This window comes from Hyaena hyaena, unplaced genomic scaffold (assembly GCF_003009895.1).
Source record: "Hyaena hyaena isolate Hyena2069 unplaced genomic scaffold, ASM300989v1 scaffold_267, whole genome shotgun sequence".
NCBI lineage: Eukaryota > Metazoa > Chordata > Mammalia > Carnivora > Hyaenidae > Hyaena > Hyaena hyaena.
In genome coordinates, this window is record NW_024080903.1 from 1,318,928 (window position 1) to 1,341,850 (window position 22,923).

General features: G+C 46.7%; 1 protein-coding gene across 7 annotated transcripts in view; it reads left to right on the forward strand.

Annotated features, from left to right (window-relative positions):
* Positions 1–22,923, forward strand: part of ATP9B (ATPase phospholipid transporting 9B (putative)) — a 226,465-nt gene that overhangs the window by 75,069 nt on the left and 128,473 nt on the right. For 6 of the 7 annotated variants that reach the window (XR_005530783.1, XR_005530782.1, XM_039245815.1 and 3 more), the window contains 2 exons: positions 3,134–3,185; positions 18,561–18,655. Coding sequence is in view for 5 of the 7 variants with exons in the window: in XM_039245815.1 (XP_039101746.1) it covers positions 3,134–3,185; positions 18,561–18,655 (147 nt within the window). In the remaining 2 variants the exon portion in view is untranslated. The remainder of the gene's footprint in view (positions 1–3,133; positions 3,186–18,560; positions 18,656–22,923) is intronic. The other variant, XM_039245816.1, reaches the window with a different exon arrangement.

The window sequence follows — 22,923 nt, forward strand, 5'->3', positions numbered from 1 at the left end:
CTCCCTCCCTCCCTCCCTCCCTCTCTCCCTCTCTCCCTCTCTCAAAGTAAACATACATTTAAAAGGAATAAAGCTAAAAACAGTGCAGACTGTGTACTTGAAAACTACAAAGCAGTGTGGGAACCTATTACAAAGTCCTAATTACAGGGAAAGACGTCCTGTGTCCATGGATTAGAAGTACGGGTCCTGTTGAAATGGGAGCACTCCACAGGCTGACCTACAGACCCCGTCTGCCCCTCTGACACCCCAGCCGACTTCTTCGCAGAAAGTGACAGGCTGATTCTAAAATTCATGTGGAAATACAAGGGACCCAGAATAGTGAGAACAGTTTTGACAGAGAGGAGTAAAATGGTAGCATTCATACTTTTCCATTTCAGAACTTTACTCAGAGTTACGGCTGTCTAGACAGGCACGGACCTGGCATAAATTCAGAGTTGCAAGTCGGAGATAAAGCCTTTAGTTAGTGGTGAATTGATCTTTGACAGGGGTGCCTAGAAAATTGGGGTGGCGGATATATTTGGATGGGCTCTTCTGTGGCCCAGTACTCGCTGGTGACCTTCGTCCCTGCGTCTCCTGTGGCCACAGTCCCCTGTTAAGCTGTCAGGCACTGTGCCTTCTGTCCGTTCTACTGTTGGTGGATCTCTGGATCTTAGTTTGGCCTGTTAGAAGTGACAGTTCTGTGTCACACTTGACTCTTGCCTTTTGGCTCAGTTGTACACACGTTGCTATTGCATATGTGCCCAAGGAGTGGAATTGGGGGTTCGGGCATGTTCTCCTTGCAAATGAGTTTGCAAGGTATTGTAACCAGTTCTCAGCTCTACTCCAGTGAGCTGCGTGTAAGACTTCCCGACGCTCACGTTTGCCAGCACGTGGCAAATCAGCCTTGGTGATTTAGCATTTCCAGTATGCGTGTGGTAGTTGTGGTTTTGACGTGCATTTTCTTGAAGAGTAGTAAGATTGGGCACCTTTTCATATGATTTTGGATATCTTTCTTGTTTGGGAAGAGCCTATGAAAAGCACTTGCTATTGTTCTTCTAAGTTATTTATCCCTTTTGTATCAGGTTTTAGGCCTTTATGTATTCTGGTTAGGTGTCTCTTGTTAGCAATATGCTGCAAATAATTTTTTCCTCACTGATGTGCCTTGTTACAGATACTCTTAATTTTGATGAAGTCCACTTTATTAGTCTTTTCATTTATAATTAGTTGGGGCTTTTTGTTTTGTTTTGTTCTTTAAATTTTTGATTGTGGAAAAGGAGTCTTGTTAGGTTTGTCAAAAAGTTGTCAAAATATTCTGTATTATCTTTTAGGGCTTTATTGCTTTGACTTTGACATTTAGAAGCCGAATTCATTTGGGAAGGATTTTTATGTTGTGACTGACATAGAACTTTGGTATTCTCTCCCGTCATCTCCTGTAGATTCCTACGTTTCTCAACCCTTTTGCGAAAAGACCAGAGTTTTCCTTATTGGTCAGCAGTGGCACCTTTCTCATTAACCTGGCGCTCAGGAGCTTGCGGGCCGGGCTTGCGGTGTCTCCGCGGGCACATCAGTAGACCAGTCTGTCTTCGCGGAATACCGTTTTGTCATAATTGCTCTAGTTTGATATTTTAGTTTTGTTATACTGTAGACTCAGCCTTCCTTGTTTCTCACATTTGTCTTATTCATTCTTGGCCTTTGCATTTCCCAGTAAATATTGGGAATACCTTGTCAGTTCCTCCCAAAAGTCATGTTAAGATTTTGATTGGTTTGTGTTAAACAGAAAGATCAGTTGATGGACACCTGACATCTTTGCGTTCTGATTTTGGAACAGGATGTGTTCTGTGTATTTAGGTTTTATTTAACTTCTCTTAGTAATGTTTGATAGTGTTTTTGTTGAGAGAACCTGACTTGCTCATCTGTTATTATAGTCTAATGTTAATTTTTCTTATTACTGAAATGGGCATATTTTAAAAACACTTTCTTGCTGATCATTACTTATACGTATGTATACTTGTTTTCTGTGTCATTAATTTTTCCTTTTGTATTTGCTTACATCCTTGTACTTCCTTTGGGGCTCATTGGCTTTTTTCACCCTGCTTTCAAGTGGATATTTAGATTCTATTTTTAGTTTCCCTTTTATGTTGTGTGCATTTAATTGTATATATTTTCCTCTTAACGTTTTCCTTCGCATTGGGAGAATGGTTCATACACTTTGCTGTGTTGAGGTTTTATTATCATTCAGTTAAAAATATTTTCTAATTTCCATTGTGATTTCCTTTTTGACCTAAGACTTCTTTAGACCTTAGTACTTGATCTTCTTTGTTCATTGTTGGAAGCAGCTTTATCCCACAGCATATTGTTCTCAGCTTTCACAGCTTCTGTTTGTATTGCTTGTTCAGAGACAAGTCAGCCAGTTCTTAGCGTGTGTGGGTGGATCTTTCCTTAGGTCTCAAAAAACATAAGTACTTCATGACATTATGTGAAGTGTTCTTACTACTTATTTTTCTGTAGTTTGATACAGCTTTCCCAATTGATAGAATTGTTAGTAATGATTAAATAAATGTAGGAATAGTGAATACTTGTAAAAGTTTTTATATGCTATACTGTACCATTGAGTTTTTGTCCTTTTCTGCTTTGTAAAAGAATTTCTCCCAGATTTGTGGGATTTTTGTTTGCTCAGTTGTACGTTTATTCATTCAATATTTAGTAAATACTTTATTTATGATATTTTCTGATTTGTGTTGGATCTTGGAAGAGCCCTGGCCTCACTTTCCAGGGTTATTTGGTCTAATAGGGAGGATGTAATTTTTTCTAGGGCAGAAGCTTCTGTCTTGCACGCACAAGTTCAGATAAGAAAGAGGCCAAAGAAAAGGCAATATTTAACATTTTTCAGAAATGGAGTAGTTTTCAAGGCATCACAAATGGTATTTTCATGGTTTGTTAACAGAAAAATTGTAGAAAAGCCTAACTAAAGAATGAGTTTGAATATAAATTAAACAAATCGTTATATAAATCATTAATGTTAATTGCTTTAGTATAAATTTTAATTATAACGTTTTTTAGAGAGTTTCTGCTAGCTATTTCTGCTTTGTAATGGAATGATGTTACTTTATAAACTTGCATATATATAATTAGTATTTTATATTACTCTCTGCAGAATCAAAGAATTCCATCGGACATGGTATTTCTTAGGACGTCAGAAAAAGCAGGTATTTTTAATGTGTATTTAAATTGCTGATCATTTAGTATTTTAGCGTTTTAATTTTGAAAGGTAAAAATTTATTCTTAAAAATAAAGTTTTCTTTGAGTGGTAATACATTAAATTCATTAATTCTAAATCACATTTAACTGTTGGTATTTAAAATGATGGTCTTCACTGTTTGTTTGTTAACAAAGTATAATCCTATCACAATCTTTGTATCAAATGAGTATTTTCATTCAAATTTGTATTGATATCTAAGTAATTAACGATACTATTGCTTGAAACTTGATTGCTATTCTGTATTTGCAGTTTTATTAATTCAGCAAACATTTATTTACGTCATGTGCCAGGCACTCCTTGTCTCTTAGGATCCGAAGGGAGCAAGTTTTGTTCCCTTCGAAGAAGTCACATGGACGGACACACCTTGCCAGTAATACTGTGATTATATAGGTAACGTAAGAACTATAGGCTCTGTGTGTGGAGGGGGGCATGGGGGGGACAAGAGAGGAAGCAGACCATTTGCTTCGGTGAGTGGCAGTGGGCTTCACCGAATAAATGGTTGCTCCTGTGGCGGAGCTTTCACCAGTAGGAGGAAGCTGGAAAGGGCTGACGAAATGGGAGCCTCGTGGGGTCAAGGAGAAAAAACGAATGTTGGAAATCTCGAGACCTGAACTCCGTCTGCTTTGGCCAGTTCTGAATTGCGGAGCTAGCCGTGTGGTCACGCGTTTTCATCGTGTCTGAAATGATGGGAGGTCCATCCAGTAATATCCAAGCTCCTTCTGCTTACGTCTCTGACTCTGTTGAGTAAATGAGCACTATTTTTATAGGAAGCTCAGCATAGGTGTCACCATTTGTAGTGTGAAACCTTGGAAGAACAAAGTTAAATTTGAGAGTTGTTAATTTTTCTTTCTTTTTTTAAATTTTATTTTCTTTTTTTTTTTTTTTAATTTTTTTTTTTTTTTTTTTTTTTTATAATTTTTTTTAATGTTTTATTTATTTCTAGGAGAGAGAGAGACAGCATGAGCAGGGGAGGGTCAGAGAGAGAGGGAGTCACAGACTCTGAAACAGGCTCCAGGCTCTGAGCTGGCAGTCAGCACAGAGCCCGACGCGGGGCTCGAACCCACGAACCGCGAGATCATGACCCAAGCGAAAGTCGGACGCTCAACCGACTAAGCCACCCAGGCGCCCCTAAATTTTATTTTCAAGTCATCTCTGTATCAAACGTGGGGCTCGAACTTACATTCCCGCAATCGAGTTGCATGCTCCATGACCTGAGCCAGGCACGTGCCCCAAAAACTGTTTTCTAAGTTTATTTATTTAAGAAATCTCTACACCCGGCGTGGGGCTTGAACTCACGTCCCCGAGATCTAGCGCATGCAGAGCCAGCCAGGTGCGAGAGTGGTTAGCTGAGGTTTTTCTTGGAATATAAACAGTGTCTTTTTAAGGGAAAGAAAACGTTTTCACCTAACGACTGTCGTTAAGGTTATTTACGCTGTGCTGCCGCTCTGCCAACGCGCCTGACGCGCGAGTGCGCTGGACCCATTTACTTGACTGCGTGTTACTTCCCGGCAGTTTGGTCCTTCCCATTTCCCTTTCTTTTCAGAAATACGGCTCGACCCCCTCTCCAGGCTGTGCCCTGAGCTCTGGCCGGAGGAGGACGGCTGGCAGCCGCGTGCGCCCAGGCCTGGGCTCAGCCTCCTCCGCAGCCTTGGACCCTTCTGTTCCCAGCGCCGGCTCGTGTCCGAGGCCGTAGGGCCATGTCGGAAAGCTGCGTGCGGAAGCCGTCAGCCTGGGTCCTGGAGGCCTGTGGGACTGAGCCCCCCTCCCCTTCCCCGACCACGAACCTCTGTGACAGAAATGTTTGAGCGCCCCGACTGCAGGGTGTACCTCTAACTCTGCCTTTGCTGCGCTTCTTGCCCGTGCAGAGCCCCGGGGTCTCCCAGGCGTGTGATGACGGCCGATCGGGTGGTCCTGGGCGCCTGTGCAGCTCTGCGCGGGCAGCTGGCTTCTAGGCTCCTGGGAATGTGATAGGAGTTTTCAAAGCCTCCTTCAGGTCATCTGATTTTTCCTGGTTTTCTTTTAGTTTTTTGGCTAGCTTCTTGTTTACCGCGGCTTCATCTCCACCAGAGGAAGCGGTGACACTCCACACCTGCCACAGCCCAGGGACAGCACTGCTCATCCAGGCACGCCCTGCTTGGTCAGGGGATGACAGTCCTCTGGGCTTGGGTTTGAAGAGCCGCAGCCGTGATTTGCCCCCTTCGGGGGGCTGCTAGTTTCCTCGGCTCCTGTGGAGCCGTGGGGCAGGGGGAGACGGTTTGGGAATGGGGGAAGACCACGCTGCACGGCTTCCTCTCAGCCCAGCGTAGCCGTGTGTCTGCGTAAATGCGCCTGGCACTGTCGCAAGTCTCTGCTTCTCCAGAGTTCTGGAAAGGTGGCCTTTGATAGTTTTCACTGATGTTCCCATTAAAGTTACGGAGCAGTGGATTTGCGGGGACTCTCACACTGCCTTCCTGCTTACACTTCCTACTTAGGACGTGTTTGTCTTTGTTTCTAAACGAATTTAATATAATAAATAGCTACAGTGTTTGTGCTTGAGAGATGCCTTAAATTTTTTTTTTAATATTTATTTTTGAGAGAGACAGAGTGTGAGCAGGGGAGGGGCAGCGAGAGAGAGGGACACAGAATTTGAACCAGGTTTTAGGCTCTGAGCTGTCAGCACAGAGCCCAACGTTCGAACACACAAACAGCGAGATTGTGACCTGAGTTGGACGCTTAACTGACTGAGCCTCCAGGGCGCCCCCGAGAGATGCATTTACGTTAATTGCGCTTTTAGTTTTTGCGGTGGAAATATATGTGGGATTAAGAATGTTAACCTGGGGGCTTCTGGGTAGATAGTCGGTTAAGAGTCGACTCTTGGTTTCAGTTCAGGGATCTCAGGGTCATGGGATCAAGCCCTGCATCTGGACTCTGCGCTGACAGTGTGGAGCCTGCTTGGGATTCTGTGCCTCTGTGCCCCTCTCCTGCTAGCACATGCACTCTCGCTCGCTCTCTGTCTCTCTCTCGAGATAAATAAACTTTAAAAAAAAAAGATTATCCCAAATAAGGAAATGGCATTTAGATAACTTAAAAGAAATAGATTATATAGTTTGTGTTAGGAGATAAAAGGGGAAGAAAACCCAGCATTTTAAAGCTGGAAGATAATGAGAAATGTCCATTTTTCGGAGGAGGAATCTGAGAGCTGAACAGTGTCAGTGCCTTATTGAAGGTCCCATGACCAACAGCATTTTTAGACGTTCTTCCGCCTCTGAATGATGTTTTCACTGTATCATTGTTTAGGCAGCAAAACAGAGATAGAATATTAGAGCGTTATGCAAAATGAGATACTCTTCATTATTTTGGCTTTGGATAAATAACATTACATCCAGATCGATGATGTTTTAAAAAACATTTTCTTGGGGTGCCTGGGGGGCTCAGTCGGTTAAGTGTCCGACTTTGGCTCAGGTCATGATCTCATGGTTTGTGGGTTTGAGCCTCATGTCGGGCTCTGTGCTGAAGGCTAGCTCAGAGCTTGGAGCCTGTTTCAGATTCTGTGTCTCCCTCTCTCTCTGACCCTCCCCTGCTCACGCTGTCTCTGTCTCTCAGAAATAAATAAAAAACATTTAAAAAAAAGTTTAAAAACATTTTATTTCCCTCAACTTTTCCCTTGTATTTCATGTTGTGGGGAGTAGCGCCCTCTGTGGTGTAATGAGACTAAATATTGTGGAGGCCCTGGGTGTCTTTGAGAATCTTAGGAATTAATCACCTTGTTCCCCAGAAAAATGTACATAATTAAAATGCACATATGCTAAATTTTTTATTTCACATATTCCTGGAAGGTTATTAACAGATCTGAGTTAGGACCTTACTGTAGTCTAAGCCTACAGTTCTATTATATTCCTTAGTTTTCTTATTTTTTTCTATCACATTTAAATTGTTAAAACCATCACAGCTATAGATAATGCAGACATTAAAATGTCAGATTGCAATTTCATGCTATTTTTTTTCTGTTTATAAAATGGACGCAGTAGCTTCCCAGCTGGATAAATTGTGTGTCATAATATTGCTTTACATCAAGAATTCTCAGGAATTCTTAGAATTTCTTTGGAAGTTCTGTTTCTATGACTTTAATTATTTTAAGTTTTTGTAATTGTCTCATTTTCAAAAGTACATCTAGTTAGAATTTTTTGTGTAGATAACCAAATTGATACTACACCATTGATATTACTTCATTACTTTGCAGTTTCAGTTCAGAAAAATCTGATAGTAGGTTGTCTCTTACAATAAAAATCTTCAAACTCTAGCCCGTATACATGTCTTCAGCCTCCGCGGTGTCTGGGCTTGGGCAGGTGAGGTTCGTGTTTGTCAGCACAGCTCAGGGAGCCTCTCTGTGGTGTCGTACTGACCGCGTGCTGATGCCGGGTGCTCCCTGGGGCTGCTGGACGGTCCCCAGGGCTGCCCGACACAGACCGCGTGCTGACGCCGGGCACTCCCCGGGGCTGCTGGACACTGACTGCTGCTGACACTGGACGGTCCTTGGGGCTGCCAGCTTGATTGTTTCAAATGCAGATGAAGCTGTTGATGGATCTGGGGACTGATGGCTTAAATTCCAATTACTCAATTGCTTCATCAGTTTCTTAATTCAGATCAAATATCTCCTGAATGCACACAATTATTTTAGTGGTATTAAGAGAAATTAATGCTTTAGAACTAATTTTCATCAATCTCTTATAAATGCCAATATCTTTCTCACTTGTCTCCTAAGTGATGACGTTATAGTTTAAGTGTTGGGGACATATTTTAGTAGCTCAGCTGTCACCTGGTAGTGGGCCAGTGGCAGGTGAATGACACTGTGCTCGTCCACATTCTCTCTTGGTGCCATTCGTCTTCCCACAGGCTTAAAAATTTCATGCAGAGTCATTAAGTCATATAAATGATTTAGAAATTAAGTTTAGTGGCAAACGATCTGGTGTTACATATGCAAAGTCAATATCTATCTTTCTTTTGTGGGGCACATACTGTACCCGTCTCTGTGAGAGCTATTGGATTCGCGAGCTGTTGCAGGCAGTCTGCTAGTATTACAGGATAACTTATCACGGTCTCTGACAGACTGCCGTGCTCTGGCTCCTCGCGTCCCGTCAGTTACTTTATCACTGCTTGCTGCAGCTCTCCGCTGTGGCACGTAGCCCGGCTGATCTTAATTTGATTGTCATTAAACCTGTCCTTTCCTGTCAGCTCTTGTCAATTATACAAAATAAAATCAAGTATTCATAAGAAGTCTGTAACAGGATATGAGCAGACCAATTTAATAATTCATTTTTGCCAAGCGCTCCCCGGCATCCATTGTAGCTAGTGTTTGCTGCTAAACGTGATTAGATACAACTAGTGTGGGACCCGTCAGGTTGGCCATTCTTCTGATTTTGCCACAGTTCATTCTCCCTTTTTAAATCCTATCAGTTACTGCAAGGATAGGAATGTTAACCTGGAGGATTAGTAATATGTCTATTGTCTCTAGATTTTTAAAGCAGGAATTCCCTTCCTCTTTAAAGACAGGCAGCTACATTGCTTCCGGTGTTTAATAAGTTTATAGAGATCTAGGGATTAGTCTCACTTTTAGAAACACAAAATGTTAGAAATTTAAGACACTCGCGCATCTCCCTTACCACTATCTCATACGTGAGGAGGCAGCCCTGCAGCAGAGCTGCCTGCGGGATGCCTCACAGTGCGTGTCAGGAGGCTCCAGTCCCTGCGCGGTCACGTGCGTCACAGAGCTGGCACGAGCTCGCGCCCGCACGTAGACAGTCCTGTGTGTAGTTAAGTTTGTAAAAACTGTCTAAAATAACACCCACTGCAGATTTTCTTGTATTCCTTTCTGGCTGAATTCAATTCATAGAAAATACTCTCCTTGCAGTAGGTCGTCTGACAAGTAATGCGTAACAGAATTTATTTATGTAAAGTGCATGTGGTCAGACAGAGGTCTCTTGGAGGAGTCCTCGCTTGGTACGATGGGTGATTTGGAAAGCGTCTGCCCACCGCCGGTCTCACTGGGCCTCGAGACAGTGGCCTCGCCTCTGGGAACCCCTGGGTCCTGTGGGCAGCACTGATGCCCGTGGCAGAGAGCAGCGCAAAGGACTGCAGTGTAATTGGTGAGGGGTTTACGTGGGGCACACCTAAGACCGTGAGCTGATTAGCTGAGTGCCCTGGCTGGCGGAGAAGAGCAGTGAGAGGAAGTGCTCGTGGTGGCAGAGCGCGGCTCCTCGGGGGCCTGTGTGGAGTGAGGCTGGCGCACAGACGCCGTGTAGTCTTGGACGTCATGGGAGAGGTGTGCTGGACCAAGCTCTGTGCAGTCACATTCTTACCTGTCTGCCTTAACCGTGACCCCAAGTTTGAGAGGTAGTTAGCTAAATCCTAAGTCCCTGGTGTCCCGCTCACTGACAGACTCTAGTAGATTCCCCTGGGTTTACAAGACAGCTGTAAGGAAGATCTGATTTCTCCCACTGTGCGGACGAAAGCCTTCGTGACGTGGGGTCACTGCACAGGGAGCGTTGGTGAGACACAGTGCCGGTGCTCAGCCTGAGGCCCGTCCCCCGACTGCGGAAGCCCGGCCCCGGGACCAGGAGCCCCTCCTGGAGCGCCGCTCACGTTTGGGGCCACCTGTGTCTTCACACAGGGTGCTGAGCCCACTCCAGCCTCCGGTCACCACGTGCAGTAGCACCCACCTTCCCTGCCCACTTCTGAGAACAAGCACTGTCTCCAGAAGGTTCCAAGTATCCTCTGGAGGCAGAATCACCCCTGGCAGAAAACCACTAGAGGACTGTTTTTTTCATTGACTCATTTTCATTGATTCATTGAGAATCCTAAGATAATTTTCAGAGTTGAGATATGTGTCTTTTGAGAGCAATTGTTTTATTGTTCCTCAGAGATCTTTCTCAGTAAGAACAGATTGATGCTCTGGAATTTGACTCCATGGGGAGAAGCTTCTACTCTAAGCCAGTGCAGCCAGTGCAGCCTGAGGTTCAGGGCCGGGCTCCGTCTTCCTGCTCCAGCAAGGAGGATCCATTAGTCACTCATTTCCCCAGGCCCAGTGCACGGGGCCTCCCCTCTGCTGAGCAGCTCCCACTCAGAGAGGAGAGCTCTGCTGGATTTCGACAAGCTGGGTGTAGTCAGACCCCAGCTATTACCCGGCCGGCTGGCTTGTAGGGCAGAAGCAGCGGGCCTGGAGGGGCTCCCACAGTCTCTCCAGCCCCAGCGCCTGCTTACACGCTGCTGTCCCAGTCGCATCTCCGTTGCCTCGGGCCAGAGATCTCTGCAGCTCTCTCTGTGGAACAGACCTTCTGGAACTTCTGGACGTTCATGCCCAAGGGTGGTGTTGGCAACAGTGGAGAGCGTGGTGGCCAGTTGTTCAAAGGGAGGGTCCTTGATATACACCAATAAGGGACACAGAGCCTGGCGAGAAATTTCACCTCGAGAACCAGGGAAAGAGTCAGCCAGGAGGACCCACGGGATCACACCCATCACTGCACGCGGGTGCGAGGCTGCTCTGCTTGGGAGTGGTCAGAGTGGGGCGGTCCGGAAGGCTTCTGCAGGACACACCTTGATCAGCAGAGTCAGAGGCTTGTCTGGCTCGGGGGCCCTGAGCACCTGGTCCGGATGTGCTGCTCACTCCAGTGGTGGCTCCTGCGAAGCCCAGCTTAGAAGTACAATACCAGGCCTCCCTGTTGGTCTAGAAGATTGTACGTATGCCAGAAACACAGCCGTGGTCCCAGGAGTGGGTGCAGAGAACCTCTAAGCTGCTGGTCTGTCCCCGACTGAACGTGGGGCAGGATCACGAATGAACTTCTGAATCGGGGGAGTGGCCTCCGAGCCACATGCATCCAGTGGTAGAGGCTGAAAATGTGACTTCGTGAATTCAGATACCACCTTTGACCAACAGGAAGTTTATGTGGGACCAGGAGTAGCCCCCAGAAAGCCAGGGGTACAAATCTGGCCAGGGACGTGGAGAGTGTCCCTGCTGCAGGGGAAGTGGACCTCACAGAATTAAGTCAGCCAAGTCACTAAAAAATAAACACATGCCTAAGCAGCAGCCAGCAGCGAAATGAAACGTTGACGATTGCGCACCATGGTTCAGAGCACTGACTGTTCTGCCGTGGTGGGCTTCCTGTGGCCGCATGTCTGTGTTGGAGTCAGGCAGACCTCGTGGTGCCATTGTGACACTCGTTCTGCCCATCTGATTTCTAGAATAGGACGCTGGGTCACTCCAGACAGTTACGTGTGGGTTCTGGGTTAAGGACGTTGAGTCTGGCTCACTTGTCAACCCCGTACTGTGTGTGTCTGCCAGGACTTCTCATTCCTTCTGGTTTCGCTTATTTGCTCCTCTAATGATTAGACTGTAACCCTACTGAGGGCAGTAGTGAATATTGAATATGCGTATCAGGGCAGTATCACACAGAAACCCGTGTTGAAAAAAGCATAGCCATACCTGTGATTTACAGTAGAAGTTGGTGGCATTACTTTTTCGTTCTATCAGAAATTCTTAGTGAATATTTCTAGACATTTTCTGTAAAATCTCCATCAGGTCTTTATTTACATTTTTAAAGATAGTGATAAATTTATTCTTAACATATCATCATTTACAATCTCCCACCGCTATTCAGTTTCATTTTTATTTTAATTATAAATATCTAATAGTGTATTTTAATCATTTTAAATTATTTTTAAAGTTTAAACTGTTAAGTAGCCGTGTTATTTCAGCTGCTGTACGGATAAGTGGTCTTTAACAGGTCTGTTGGGTGTCAGGAAACACGACTGGCGCCTCTGGGTTCTGCCGTCCGGCTCTGCGCAGCCTAGAAGCCAGCACACGGGAAGTTGTAGGCTCGCCTTCCGCTGGGTGATGGCAGCCTGCGAGCTGCCGTGTGCCTTATATGGCTGTTCGCCTCTGTCCCTCCAGCAGTCATCTTACAATTGCTGTATCTTCCTTCAAAGTTAAAACCTCTCTCACCCAGGACGCTTAACGTTATGCCGTCAACACCAGCAAGGCAAGTCGCGGTACTGTGGGAACCAGCACTTATGTGAGCTTTCTGCCTTGCTGTAGTCTTTCTTGGATGCGAGGGGAAGGCTGTGACGTAGGTTATTGATGAAACGAGCTGCTCGGGTGGAGAGCAAGTGCCACCGGCCAGCAGCTGCCGTGGCGTGAGCTCCGTGGGATGGGCGCGTCATGTCCATGCAGCTGATGGGGGCGGGCAGGGGAGTGGAGCCCTGAAACGGGTATGAGCAAAGTGTGATTGGAGGGAGCCTCCCTCTCTGTAGGCACTCAAATGTGGCTTCTGTAGTGCAGTTCTGCTTCCCTGCAGTTCGTACAGCTGACCCTTGAACAACATAGGGCCACTTACCACCACTACCCCGCCTGCCCCTCTGCAGCTGAAAATCCATGTATAACTGTGGACTCCCCCACACTTAACTAGTGTGTGTGTGTGTGTGTGTGTGTGTGTGTGTTCTGTGTTCTGTGTTCTTATAGGAAAGTAGGCTGGAGGAAAAATGTTATTAAGAACATCGTAAGATGGGGCAGCTGGGCAGCTCAGTCGGTTAAGCATCCAACTTCAGCTCAGGTCATGATCTCACGGTCCATGGGTTCGAGCCCCGCGTCGGGCTCTGTGCTGACAGCTCAGAGCCTGGAGCTGCTTCAGATCCTGTGTCTCCCTCTCTCTCTGACCCTCCCCAACTCGAGCTCTGTCTTTATCTGTCTCTCCCAAAAATAAACAAACATTAAAATTTTTTCTTTAAATAAAAAGAAAGACTATTAATAAGGAAAAGAAAATGCATTTATAGTATTATACTGTACTTATTTTAAAAAAATTCTTGTATAAGTGGATCCCTTTAAGGATCAACTGTACAAGAGTTTAGTTGACATGTTCTATGTTAATCTGAATGCATTTTTAAATATATTTTTAGACTTTTTTTTTTTAAGTAGGCTTCATGCCCAGCATGTAGACCAGTGAGGGGTTTCAACTCACGACCTTAAAATCAAGACAAGCTGAGATCAAGAATCGGATGCTTAACTGACTGAGCCACCCAGGGAGCCCTGGACATTATTTTCATAGAGCAGTTTTAGGGTTACAAACAAAATGAGAACAAGGGACAGAGATTTCCCCTGTGAGCCCCGTCCGCACACATGTATAGCTTGCTCCCTCATCAGCACGCCCCAGCGGAGTGGTGCGTTTGTTACCGTTGATGGATGTGCACCAGCCAAAGCCCAGAGTTTACATTAGGCACCTCTCTGGGTGGTTTGCGTTCTGTGGGCTTGCACAGACGTATAAAGACGTGTATCGGTACAGCCCCATACAGAGTGTTTTCTTCAATGATGTTGTGTGTAGAAATCCTTTGTGCTACATCTGTTCATCCCTCAGCACCACTGACCCTTCTGTTAATTCTGCCTTTTCCAGAACGCCATTGTCAGGCGTCTTCTTTCACTGAGTGACGTCGGAAAGGTTCCTTGTGTCTCTCATGGCCTGGTGGCTCATTTCTCTTAGTGCTGAGTAATTCATTGTCTGGATGGATCACAGTTCATTCGTGTACTTATTGCAGGCCATCCTAGTTGCTTCCGAGTTTTGGCAGTTATGAAAGAAGCTGATCTAAAATCCACGTGTAAGTTTTACTTACGCTCACACCTCCTTTGGGTAAATGCCACACAGTACTGCCGGATTATGCGCTGGGTTGTGGTTAGTTTGCAAGAAGCCCGCAAGCTATCTTCCGCAGCAGCTGTGCAATGCCGAGTCCACACTGGCAGTGAGCACGAGCTCCCGCCGCCCATGCCCTGTCAGCGTGTGGCCGTGTATCCCCAGTGACGGCACAACGTGGAGCCCCGTTTCCTGTGCTCCTTGCCGTCTGTATTTCTTCTTTGTTGAGGTCTTTAGCCCATATTTTAATCGTGTTGTTTTCTGATTGTTGTGTTTTAAGAGTTCTTTGTATATGTTGAATAACGGTCCTTTATCAGATGTGTACTTTGTAAATATTCTCCCTCCCAGTCTGTTGCTTGTTTTCTAATTCTACTGATAATGTCTTTTGCAGAACAGAAGTTTTTAATTTTAACGAATGCCTACTGATCATGTTTCTCTCTTGGCTCGTGTCTTCGGTGCCGTATCTAAAAGGCCCTCCCCTCCTGGGGTCACCTAGGTTTTCTCCTGTGTTATCTTTCAGGACCTTCATGGTTCTGCATTTTACATTTAGGTCTCTGACCCATTCAGAGTTGGTTTCTCTGCAGGAGATAAGGTCTGTGTCTAGACTCAGTTTTCCTGTGTAGGGGTTAGTTGTGCAGCTCCGTTTCCCGACGATGCGAGTTTCGCTCGTCTCCTGCAGCTGACTGTGTTCCCGGGGCCGCTTTCTGGGCTCCGCTGGTCTGTGGCACTGCACGTCCTCAGTCACTGCTGTTTTCTAGTCTCTTTTTACAAAGCCGGTGAATGCTTTTAATTTTTTAATGTATCTTTTTGTTACTGTGTTAAAATACACATAACATAAAATTTATTATCTCTTTTAGAGTTCCCGGGCCCGGTTCCAACGTGGGGTAGGGGTTCGCACACACAGAATCGGGTGGTTCTCGGGACACCTGCAGGGCCCCGCGGATTCTGACACTGTCCACACAGGGGCAGCGTCAGATCCCGCGGAGTAAGGGCTCCGGCCTGTAAGATGCCCCCCACCCCCGACTTCGGACACCAGTCAGAAGTCCCGGGCTGTCACTTGTGCTCCTGACCAACTGGCTGCCCTCTGAGGTCCCAGCAATGTGCTGCAGCGGCTCACGGAGCTCAGGGGAACCAGTTCCTTAAAAGATACGACAGAGGCTAAGACCCAACCTCCAGAGGAAGAGATGCATAGGGAAGGGTCTGGGGAGAGGCGGGGGGCTTCCGCGCCCTCTCCCGACAGCCAGTCTTCCCAGCCTCCGGTGTCCACAGTCGAGAAGCTTCTGAACTCGGCCCTTTGGGATTGTTATGGAGGCTTCTTTGGGTCGCCACGATCGATTACATCCTTGGCCATTGGCTGGTTCAGCCCCCAGACCCTCCCCTCTCCACAGAGGTCTGATCACCTGCTTGGCCATCCTGGCAACAGCCCTGCCCTGGCGTGGGGTCCAGAGAGAAGTCTCCTTCATTAACACATGACACCTTTATCACTCTCTACTCTTAGGAAATTCTGAGGGTTTGGGGAGCAGAGAGCGAGGAATTGTGGACTGAGACCAAATACACACATTTGTCATAAATCACAGCATCGCCCCCTCTTACCCAGGCGTAAGCGTGCGGCTTTGTGACGTTCAGGACGTGCGCCTTGTTGTGCAGCTGTCCCCGTCACGTGTCCCCGTCACGTGTCCCCGTCACCTGTCCCCGTCACCTGTCCCCGTGTAGAGCAGGAACTCTGCGTCCGTTAAAAAGTAGCTCCTGGTCCTCCCTCCTCTCACCTCTGGCAGCCTGCGTTCTGCGTCTGTGTGTGTGATCTGATCCTGAGAACCTCGTGTAAGTGGGGTCCTGCAGTATTTGTGTGTGTGCGCGTGGCTCGTTTCGTTTAGCGTGGTGTCCTCGGGGTTCACCGTGTTGTGTCACACCTTTTCCTTTCTCTTTCTGGCTCGGGAACGCTGCGTACGTGGAGGCCGCCTTCCTTACCTGTGCGCCTGTCAGCGGACACGCAGGCTTGCCTGTGCCTGGCTCCTGTGGATGGCGCCGTGGGAACACAGCGCGCACGGCGTACACGTGTCTCTCGGCTCCTGGGGGCTTGTCCCCAGCAGGGAGCTGCTGCCTCATCTGCTAGTTCGGTGTTTAGTTCTGGGACCAGCTGCCATTCTGTGTCCCACTGGACGCCTCTTGCCATCCTTCCTCTTTCAACCTCTGTGTGTCTCTGGAGCAGAAGGGAGTCCCCCTCAATCCCCACGTGGTGACGGTGCCTTGTCACTCATCCTGCCCGCCTCTCTTTGGGGAGCTCAGTCCACTGACATCTTGAAGTGACGACAAAGATGGAGTTCTCTCACTGTGCAAGTGGTTTCCCCTGTGCCTTAGAGCTCATTCTGGTCCTCATTTCCTGTATTGTTATTTTCTGTTTGGGTTAATATTTTGTAGTGAAATGTTTAAATCCCTTTCTCACTGCATTTTGTGTCCCTTCTAGAGCTGTTTTTGCTGTGGTCACCGTGGGAGTGGCATTCAGCACCCTGATGTGACAGGGTCCTCATTTCAGTTTGTACCAACTTGGGTTCGATGACCCACAAAACGGCTCCTTCACAGCTCCGAACCCCCTTTGGCGTGGATGTCACAGAATCACATTTTGTATATTACGTGTCCAAAACATAAACTAAAAATTGTTTTAAGTGCATTACTGTTTTAGGTTATGTAGAAAGCAAGATGTGAACATAAAAGCCAGAATTACATAATTCCAACTTCTGGAGTGATGGTTTCTTTTTTCTTTAAGTTTATTAATCCCGTGAATCTTATAGAAAACCAAGTGAAGTTAGAGACTGTTGTGGCCATACTGCCAGCTTCTGCCACTGGCCGTGTGCTGGCTTGCCCCAGGATCTTAGCTCCCGCCCGTGTGCTGGCCTGCCCCAGGACCTTAGCTCTCGCCCGGCCTCTGGTTACCGTCTCCTGTCCTGTCCCTGCATCTGCACTACTCCTGGGAGCAGTTCTTGCAGGAAAGGTCGGTGGTCACCACCTGCCATGGCGTGTGTTTGTCTGGGAACGTCTTGCTCTCCCTCTCACTGTGCGGCACAGTCTTGCTGGATATGGATTCCCGTGTGGCGGGTTTTTCTCCAGTGGCGTCTTGACTGTGTTGGCACTTTCTTTAAACCCAAAGTTTCTGATGAAAAATCTGCAGATAATCTTGCTGAGGGTCCCTTGGGTGTGATGATTCTCTTCTCTCTTGCTGCTTTCAGGATTCTCTCTCTGTCTCCTGAGTCTGGTTACAGCGTCTCAGAGCGGGTCTGTCTGCGTTCACCTCACGTGGCTTCCCGCGGGCTTCACAGATGCTCACATGCGTGCGCTCGTCACGCCTGCGGGGTCTTCAGGAACTGTCCCTCCAGCTGGTGGTCCCTTGGCCCTGCTCTCTCTCTTCCGGGACCCCCACCGTGCGTACCTCGGGCCAAGCGGGAGGCCCACGGACCCTCAGTCTGTGTTCATGGCTTTTCAGTCCGTGTCCTGTCAGTCCCTCAGATGGGGCCGTTGCTGGTGTCATGTCTTCAGGCCCACTGGGTCTTTCTTTTGCCTTTGCAAGTCCAAGGAGGGCGACTCACTTCTGTGTCGGGAGGGCCGTGTGGGACAGGTCCCGTGCGGGCTCTCCTGGGGGTCTTGAGTTGTCTACAGGTCCTTGTCCTAATTCACCAGGGCACACCCGGGCTGAGGTGGCTTTCTGGATCTGGTTGATTTTGTAAGTAAGCTTTTGAAAACCTTACGTCCCTGGAATTCATTGGTAATGAAACTGCTAATATATTACTTTATGTGTTTGCTCTTAGGGGTTGGTTTTTAGACTTTGATGTAATTTGCTTTTTTTAATCATGTAAAACACGTATGATTTCAGAGGCAGCAGTGCAAAACGGGGGGCACTCAGAAAGGCATGGCGACACCCTCCCCCATCCACACCTGCATGTCCCCTCCCTCTCCCAGCGGGCTCTTCAGGGGAAGGTGCTGTTCCACGCTCTTCCACGCAGTGTCTGTAAACTGCCTCATTCTCCTGGCCGTGTGCACCCTAGGGATCGTTAGGAGAATTTGAGGTCCCTCTCGTTCTCTTTCTCTCCCCCTTTCCTTTGTCCCTCCCCCCCGTCTCCACCTGTGCCCCATCTTCCGTCTTGGCTGTCTTTTCCTGCCGCCTGTGCTCCTGTTTTTCACCGATTCACAGCCCTTTGTTCCCATGACGATGTGACAGGCTCACCTGGTGCACGTCTTTGTTTGGTATAGGTTCTGAGAAATGGTGTGAGAGCATGGTCAAAGGGTAAACAGAATTTTGTAATTTAGTATCTTCTTGTGTTGTGCGTCCCGTCCCGTGGTTGATCAGCTGGGAGTTCTGGCACATACTCTTGGGTATTTTTGTGTATTTATTTATTCTCTTTTTATCAGAACATGAATTGAGGGTAGAAATGGGCAATGCAGTTTTTGTAAAATAAAGCACTAATTAGCATGAAGCCTTACTAGGCAAGAACAGCACATCGGAGGTGAGTGATCCATTAATGACCTGTGTCTTCTCAGCACACTCGTTTGTGAACCAAGTAAATGAAGCCTTTTCAGGACTTCTGTCTCCGTGAGCCTCTAGAGCCTCATTCCTGTGTCCCAGTTGCTGGAGAATTGTGCCCTGAATACCTGTAACTCTGGGACTTTCTTCTCATCCCCAGGTTCGTGTTTTATTCGCACCGACCAGCTCGATGGGGAAACTGACTGGAAGCTGAAGGTGGCGGTGAGCTGCACGCAGAGGCTGCCGGCCCTGGGGGTGAGTGCCCTTGCCCTGGCAGCCTCGCTCAAGCGCCGCGCTTGCCGCCGGGCAGCATGAACGTGGCTGCGTACCAGCTAGCTTACTGAACACACTGACAGTTTTTCAAAATAATTTTATGATTACTAACAAAGGATTGTTGAAAATTATGCCAAAATCGTACTGTGGTGGCTTAGCGCCTGCCTGCTCTGGGCGTGGATTTGCGTTGCTGTTGGCCCGACACTTGCTTTTCTCTCCCTTTCCCTTTACTTTTGGGTTCTATTTTTATTTTTTATTTTAAAAAAATTTTTAAGTTTTATTTATTTCTGAGAGACAGAGAGAGAGAGCATGAGCAGGGGAGAGTCAGAGAGAGAGGGAGACACAGAATCTGAAACAGGCTCCAGGCTCTGAGCTGTCAACACAGATCCCAACGCGGGGCTCGAACCCATGAACCGTGAGACCGTGACCTGACCCAAAGTCAGATGCTCAACCGACTGAGCCACCCAGGCGCCCCTTGGGTTCTATTTTTAAACCCTCTCAATTGGGTATCATTCAGGCCGGGTTAAGCGAGTCCATTATTGCTAACTGGCTCTCTACTGGGCTGATTCCCATAGTTTTCGGAGAGCCCAGAGCTTGGACGAAGTTCACCTCCTTGTGGGGCCTGGTGCGTGTGCTTGGCCGTCCTGCTGATGCCAGAGAAGTCTCTTCCGTTAGGAGGCGGGGGGGACGGAAGGAGCAGCGCACCGTGGGCACCTTGCATGGTCGTCGCCCGGGGCCCCTATGTTCCCGGGGAGTAGGCAGAGGTGGCATCGGAGGGAACCTAGCTGACGGACGTCAGCATTTTCAGCCGTGTCGCACAACCACGGAGGCTGCCCTCAGCCGGCACACACCTCTCTGTGACAAAACCACGGGTGAAGCCACTTGGTGCTCGTATGTACTTGAATGAGAGGAGCTTCGTTCTTCTTACGTGATTTGCTCATAACGGGTGCAGACTAAAGAAAACTGGCGATGCTATCGATTTGGTCGTTTTCCTTAGATGGGTCGGGTCTGGACGGGAAGAGCTGCTCGTGCTGCATATGGTTTCCAGCTAATGCCCTTCCCCGTCCCGTGCACACTGGACTTCTAGGAAAGCAAGTGTCTGTGGCGTGTGTAAGACTTTTCTAGGTGTTTTCGGTTGCCTATATGTTTGGTGGTCCCTAGGTTGAAATTCATTCTTTTAAATGTTTTTTCTGTATCTTGCAAAACATGTTGTTCACAAATGAGCATTTGCTTATCCTTTCTTTTGTCCATTTATTCATCATCACGTAATAATGCAGGTCATGTATCCTCTCCTGCCTTTCCTTCTCCCTCTCTCCCTCACTCTCTCTCTCTCATTTATTTAAGTTTTTTTTTTAACATTTTAAAAAAATTTATTTCTGAGAGAGAGAGAGAGACAGCGTGAGCATGGGAGGGTCAGAGAGAGAGGGAGACACAGACTCTGAAACAGGCTTCAGGCTCTGAGCTGTCAGCACAGAGCCTGACTCGGGGCTCGAGCCCACGAACTGCGAGATCATGACCTGAGCCGAAGTTGGACGCTTAACCGACTGAGCCGCCCAGTCCCCCCCCCCATCTCTTTTTTGCAGCCCTTTAAAACAAAACAAATGCACACAACCATTCTCACCTCTGGGTGACACAGAAGAGGGTGCAGGGCACCAGCTTGGAGCTCCAGGCCTTGGTTTCCTCACCCCTGACTTGGAGAAGGACCTCTCAGTTCATCAGCTAACACCGTGCACCTCTGTCATGGGGGGGGGGGCAAGTAGGCAACCCCTAGTTTGTGTAGTTTTTAAGTAAATAAATGTGAAGAGGAGGCCTGTAAATAGCAAGTCTTTCTTTTTCAGATAAACGGTGAGAGGTGGAACAGGGTGTGTGTGAGTGAAGGAGCACTGACGATTTCCACTTCCAGCAGGTCATTCCGGAAGAGTCATACCCATATTCCCGTAACCAGCAGGGGGATTCCTGGCGAAATGTGCTTCAAAACACTTAAATATTGAAGAAAAACCTCAGTTTGGTAGAGAAAAAATGGACAGTTCATTGTTTTAATTTGTACCTCTTTGATTACTAATTCAGTTGAAAATTTCCACCACAAGTTCACTAGAAATTTGTGTTTATTTAGTTGTTGGCCCTTCTCTTTTGCCCACTTTCGTATTGGTGTTTGCTCGTTAAAAATGTTATATATGCTCGTGTGTGTGTAGTATTGAGTTGATAAAACCGGCTATATGCAAATTGTGTCCTTTTTTTAATTCTTCCCTTTCTAGATGCAGAAAAATTCTTCTACCTCTGCTGTCATCTCACTGCACTGTATGCTCTCCGTCACTCGTTGGTCACAAGTTGTTTTTGGAAGTTGTCCACACTGCTGTTCTGGGTCAGCTCCTTAGTCGGTGTCACGTGGCCCAGCACTCGGTGCCTTGTTCCGTCGGTCAGTTCTCCTCATTCCGGGGCGGTTATTTAAAGGCTGTAGGGTATTACGTGCAATTTATTTGACTGGGTTAATACACGTATTGATTGTGAACTAGAGAAGGAAGATTGTGTTGGCCCCATTGATGAAGGTTGTAGTTGAGGTGACATTGACCCTTCCTTACTGAACAGGTGAGCTTTGGCCACAGCGGGCAGGCACAGGGGGGAGGTGTGGGAAAGCGTGCGTGCGGAAGCTGCCAGACTGCTTTGCAGAGCGGCTGCGCCATGAGACTTCCACTGACCATGCATGATCGCCTCGGTTTCCCCACAGCCTTGCTAATTTTTGGTGGGGTCAAAAATTTTTTTTAAATTTTAGTGTGTAGTGACACCTCATTGTAGTTTGCGTTTCTGTAACAGCTGTTAATGTGGAATGTTGCTTCATGTGCTCGTTTTCCAACTGCGTGTCCTCTTTGGTGAAATGTCTGTTCGTGCCTTTTTGGTGGCTTTTGTATAATTCCCTAGAATGTTCTGTCTACTTGGTCATGCTGTGTGCAAAGAAGATAGTATAGCTCTTATGCAAGTGTGCACGGACAGCCTTCTCTTCCTTGCGGTATCACACTGGCCGCGATCACTAATGCGTTGTTGAACAGAAGTGGTGAGGCGTTCACACTTGTCTTCTTTCCATTCATGGGGCACACGTGGCCTTTTCACATCATGTATGAGGGTAGCCATAGAATTTTTTTTTTTTTTTAATTTGGTTTTATTATTTAGCCATAGAATTTTTTAATATCCCTCTTATCGGGATGTGGAAATTCTTCCTGTTCCTAGTTTGCTGAGAGGTTCTGTTATGAATGGGTATTAGATTTTTCAAAAGCTTTTCTGTGTCTCTTGACATGATCACATGGTTTTTCTTTCTTACCTGTTAACATGTTGGTTGATATGGACTGATTGATTGTATACCAACCTCACATTCCCAGGATGAACCCAATCACATTTGTTCAGGCTGAGTGTCCTTTTTGTGTATTGCGGTATTTGATTTGCTGATATTTGGGGAAGGATTGTGTGCCTGTGTTCACGGGGAATGCTGACCTCGTTGCTCTTGCTGGTGTTTGTTCTGCCTTTGTTGCCTGGGGTGCTGGCCTTATAAAAGAAGTTGGGGCGTCTTTTGCCTCCTGTGTTTGTTGAAGTAGTTGGCATAAGGTTGGTGTTATTTATTAATTTTTTTTTTTTTTACACTATTGGACATACTCAGCCTTGAAACTATCTGAGCTACAAGTTTACTTTGTGGGAAAGTCGTTATGAACTGAATTTCTAAAGTAGACAGTAGAGTTAATCAGATTATTTTGTTCATTGGAAATTTATGTTTTTCGAAGAGTTAGCTATTCCATATAAGTGGTCAAATTTAATGATAGAAAATTCATAATATTCTGTTACTTTTTTTTAGTAGTTGTAGGATCTCCTCTTGCATAGTCAATATTGGTAATTTGTATCTTTTCTTCCCAGTCAGTCCAGTCTCCTCAGAGGCTCACGGATTTTAGTCCTATTTCAAAGAACTTGGTTTTTGTGTCTTTAATAATCTTTATAGTTGGTGTATTTTTTGTGTTACTTATTTCTGTTCTGATATTTATTCCCTTTGTTCTCATGAAGTTTGTGTTTAGTTTTCTTCTCTGTTAACTACTGAAAGTGAAAGTAAACTTGATTTTTACATTGCTGCTTTCTGTTATGAGTCCAGAATCCCCTTTATTATGATGCTGGCGTAATCCTTCTACAGGGGCCTGGTCTCTCTGGGGTAACTGCCGTAATTCTAGGTTGTTCAGAGATGTCTCTGAGTGGCTGGCTGGTCATACTTGGTCTCT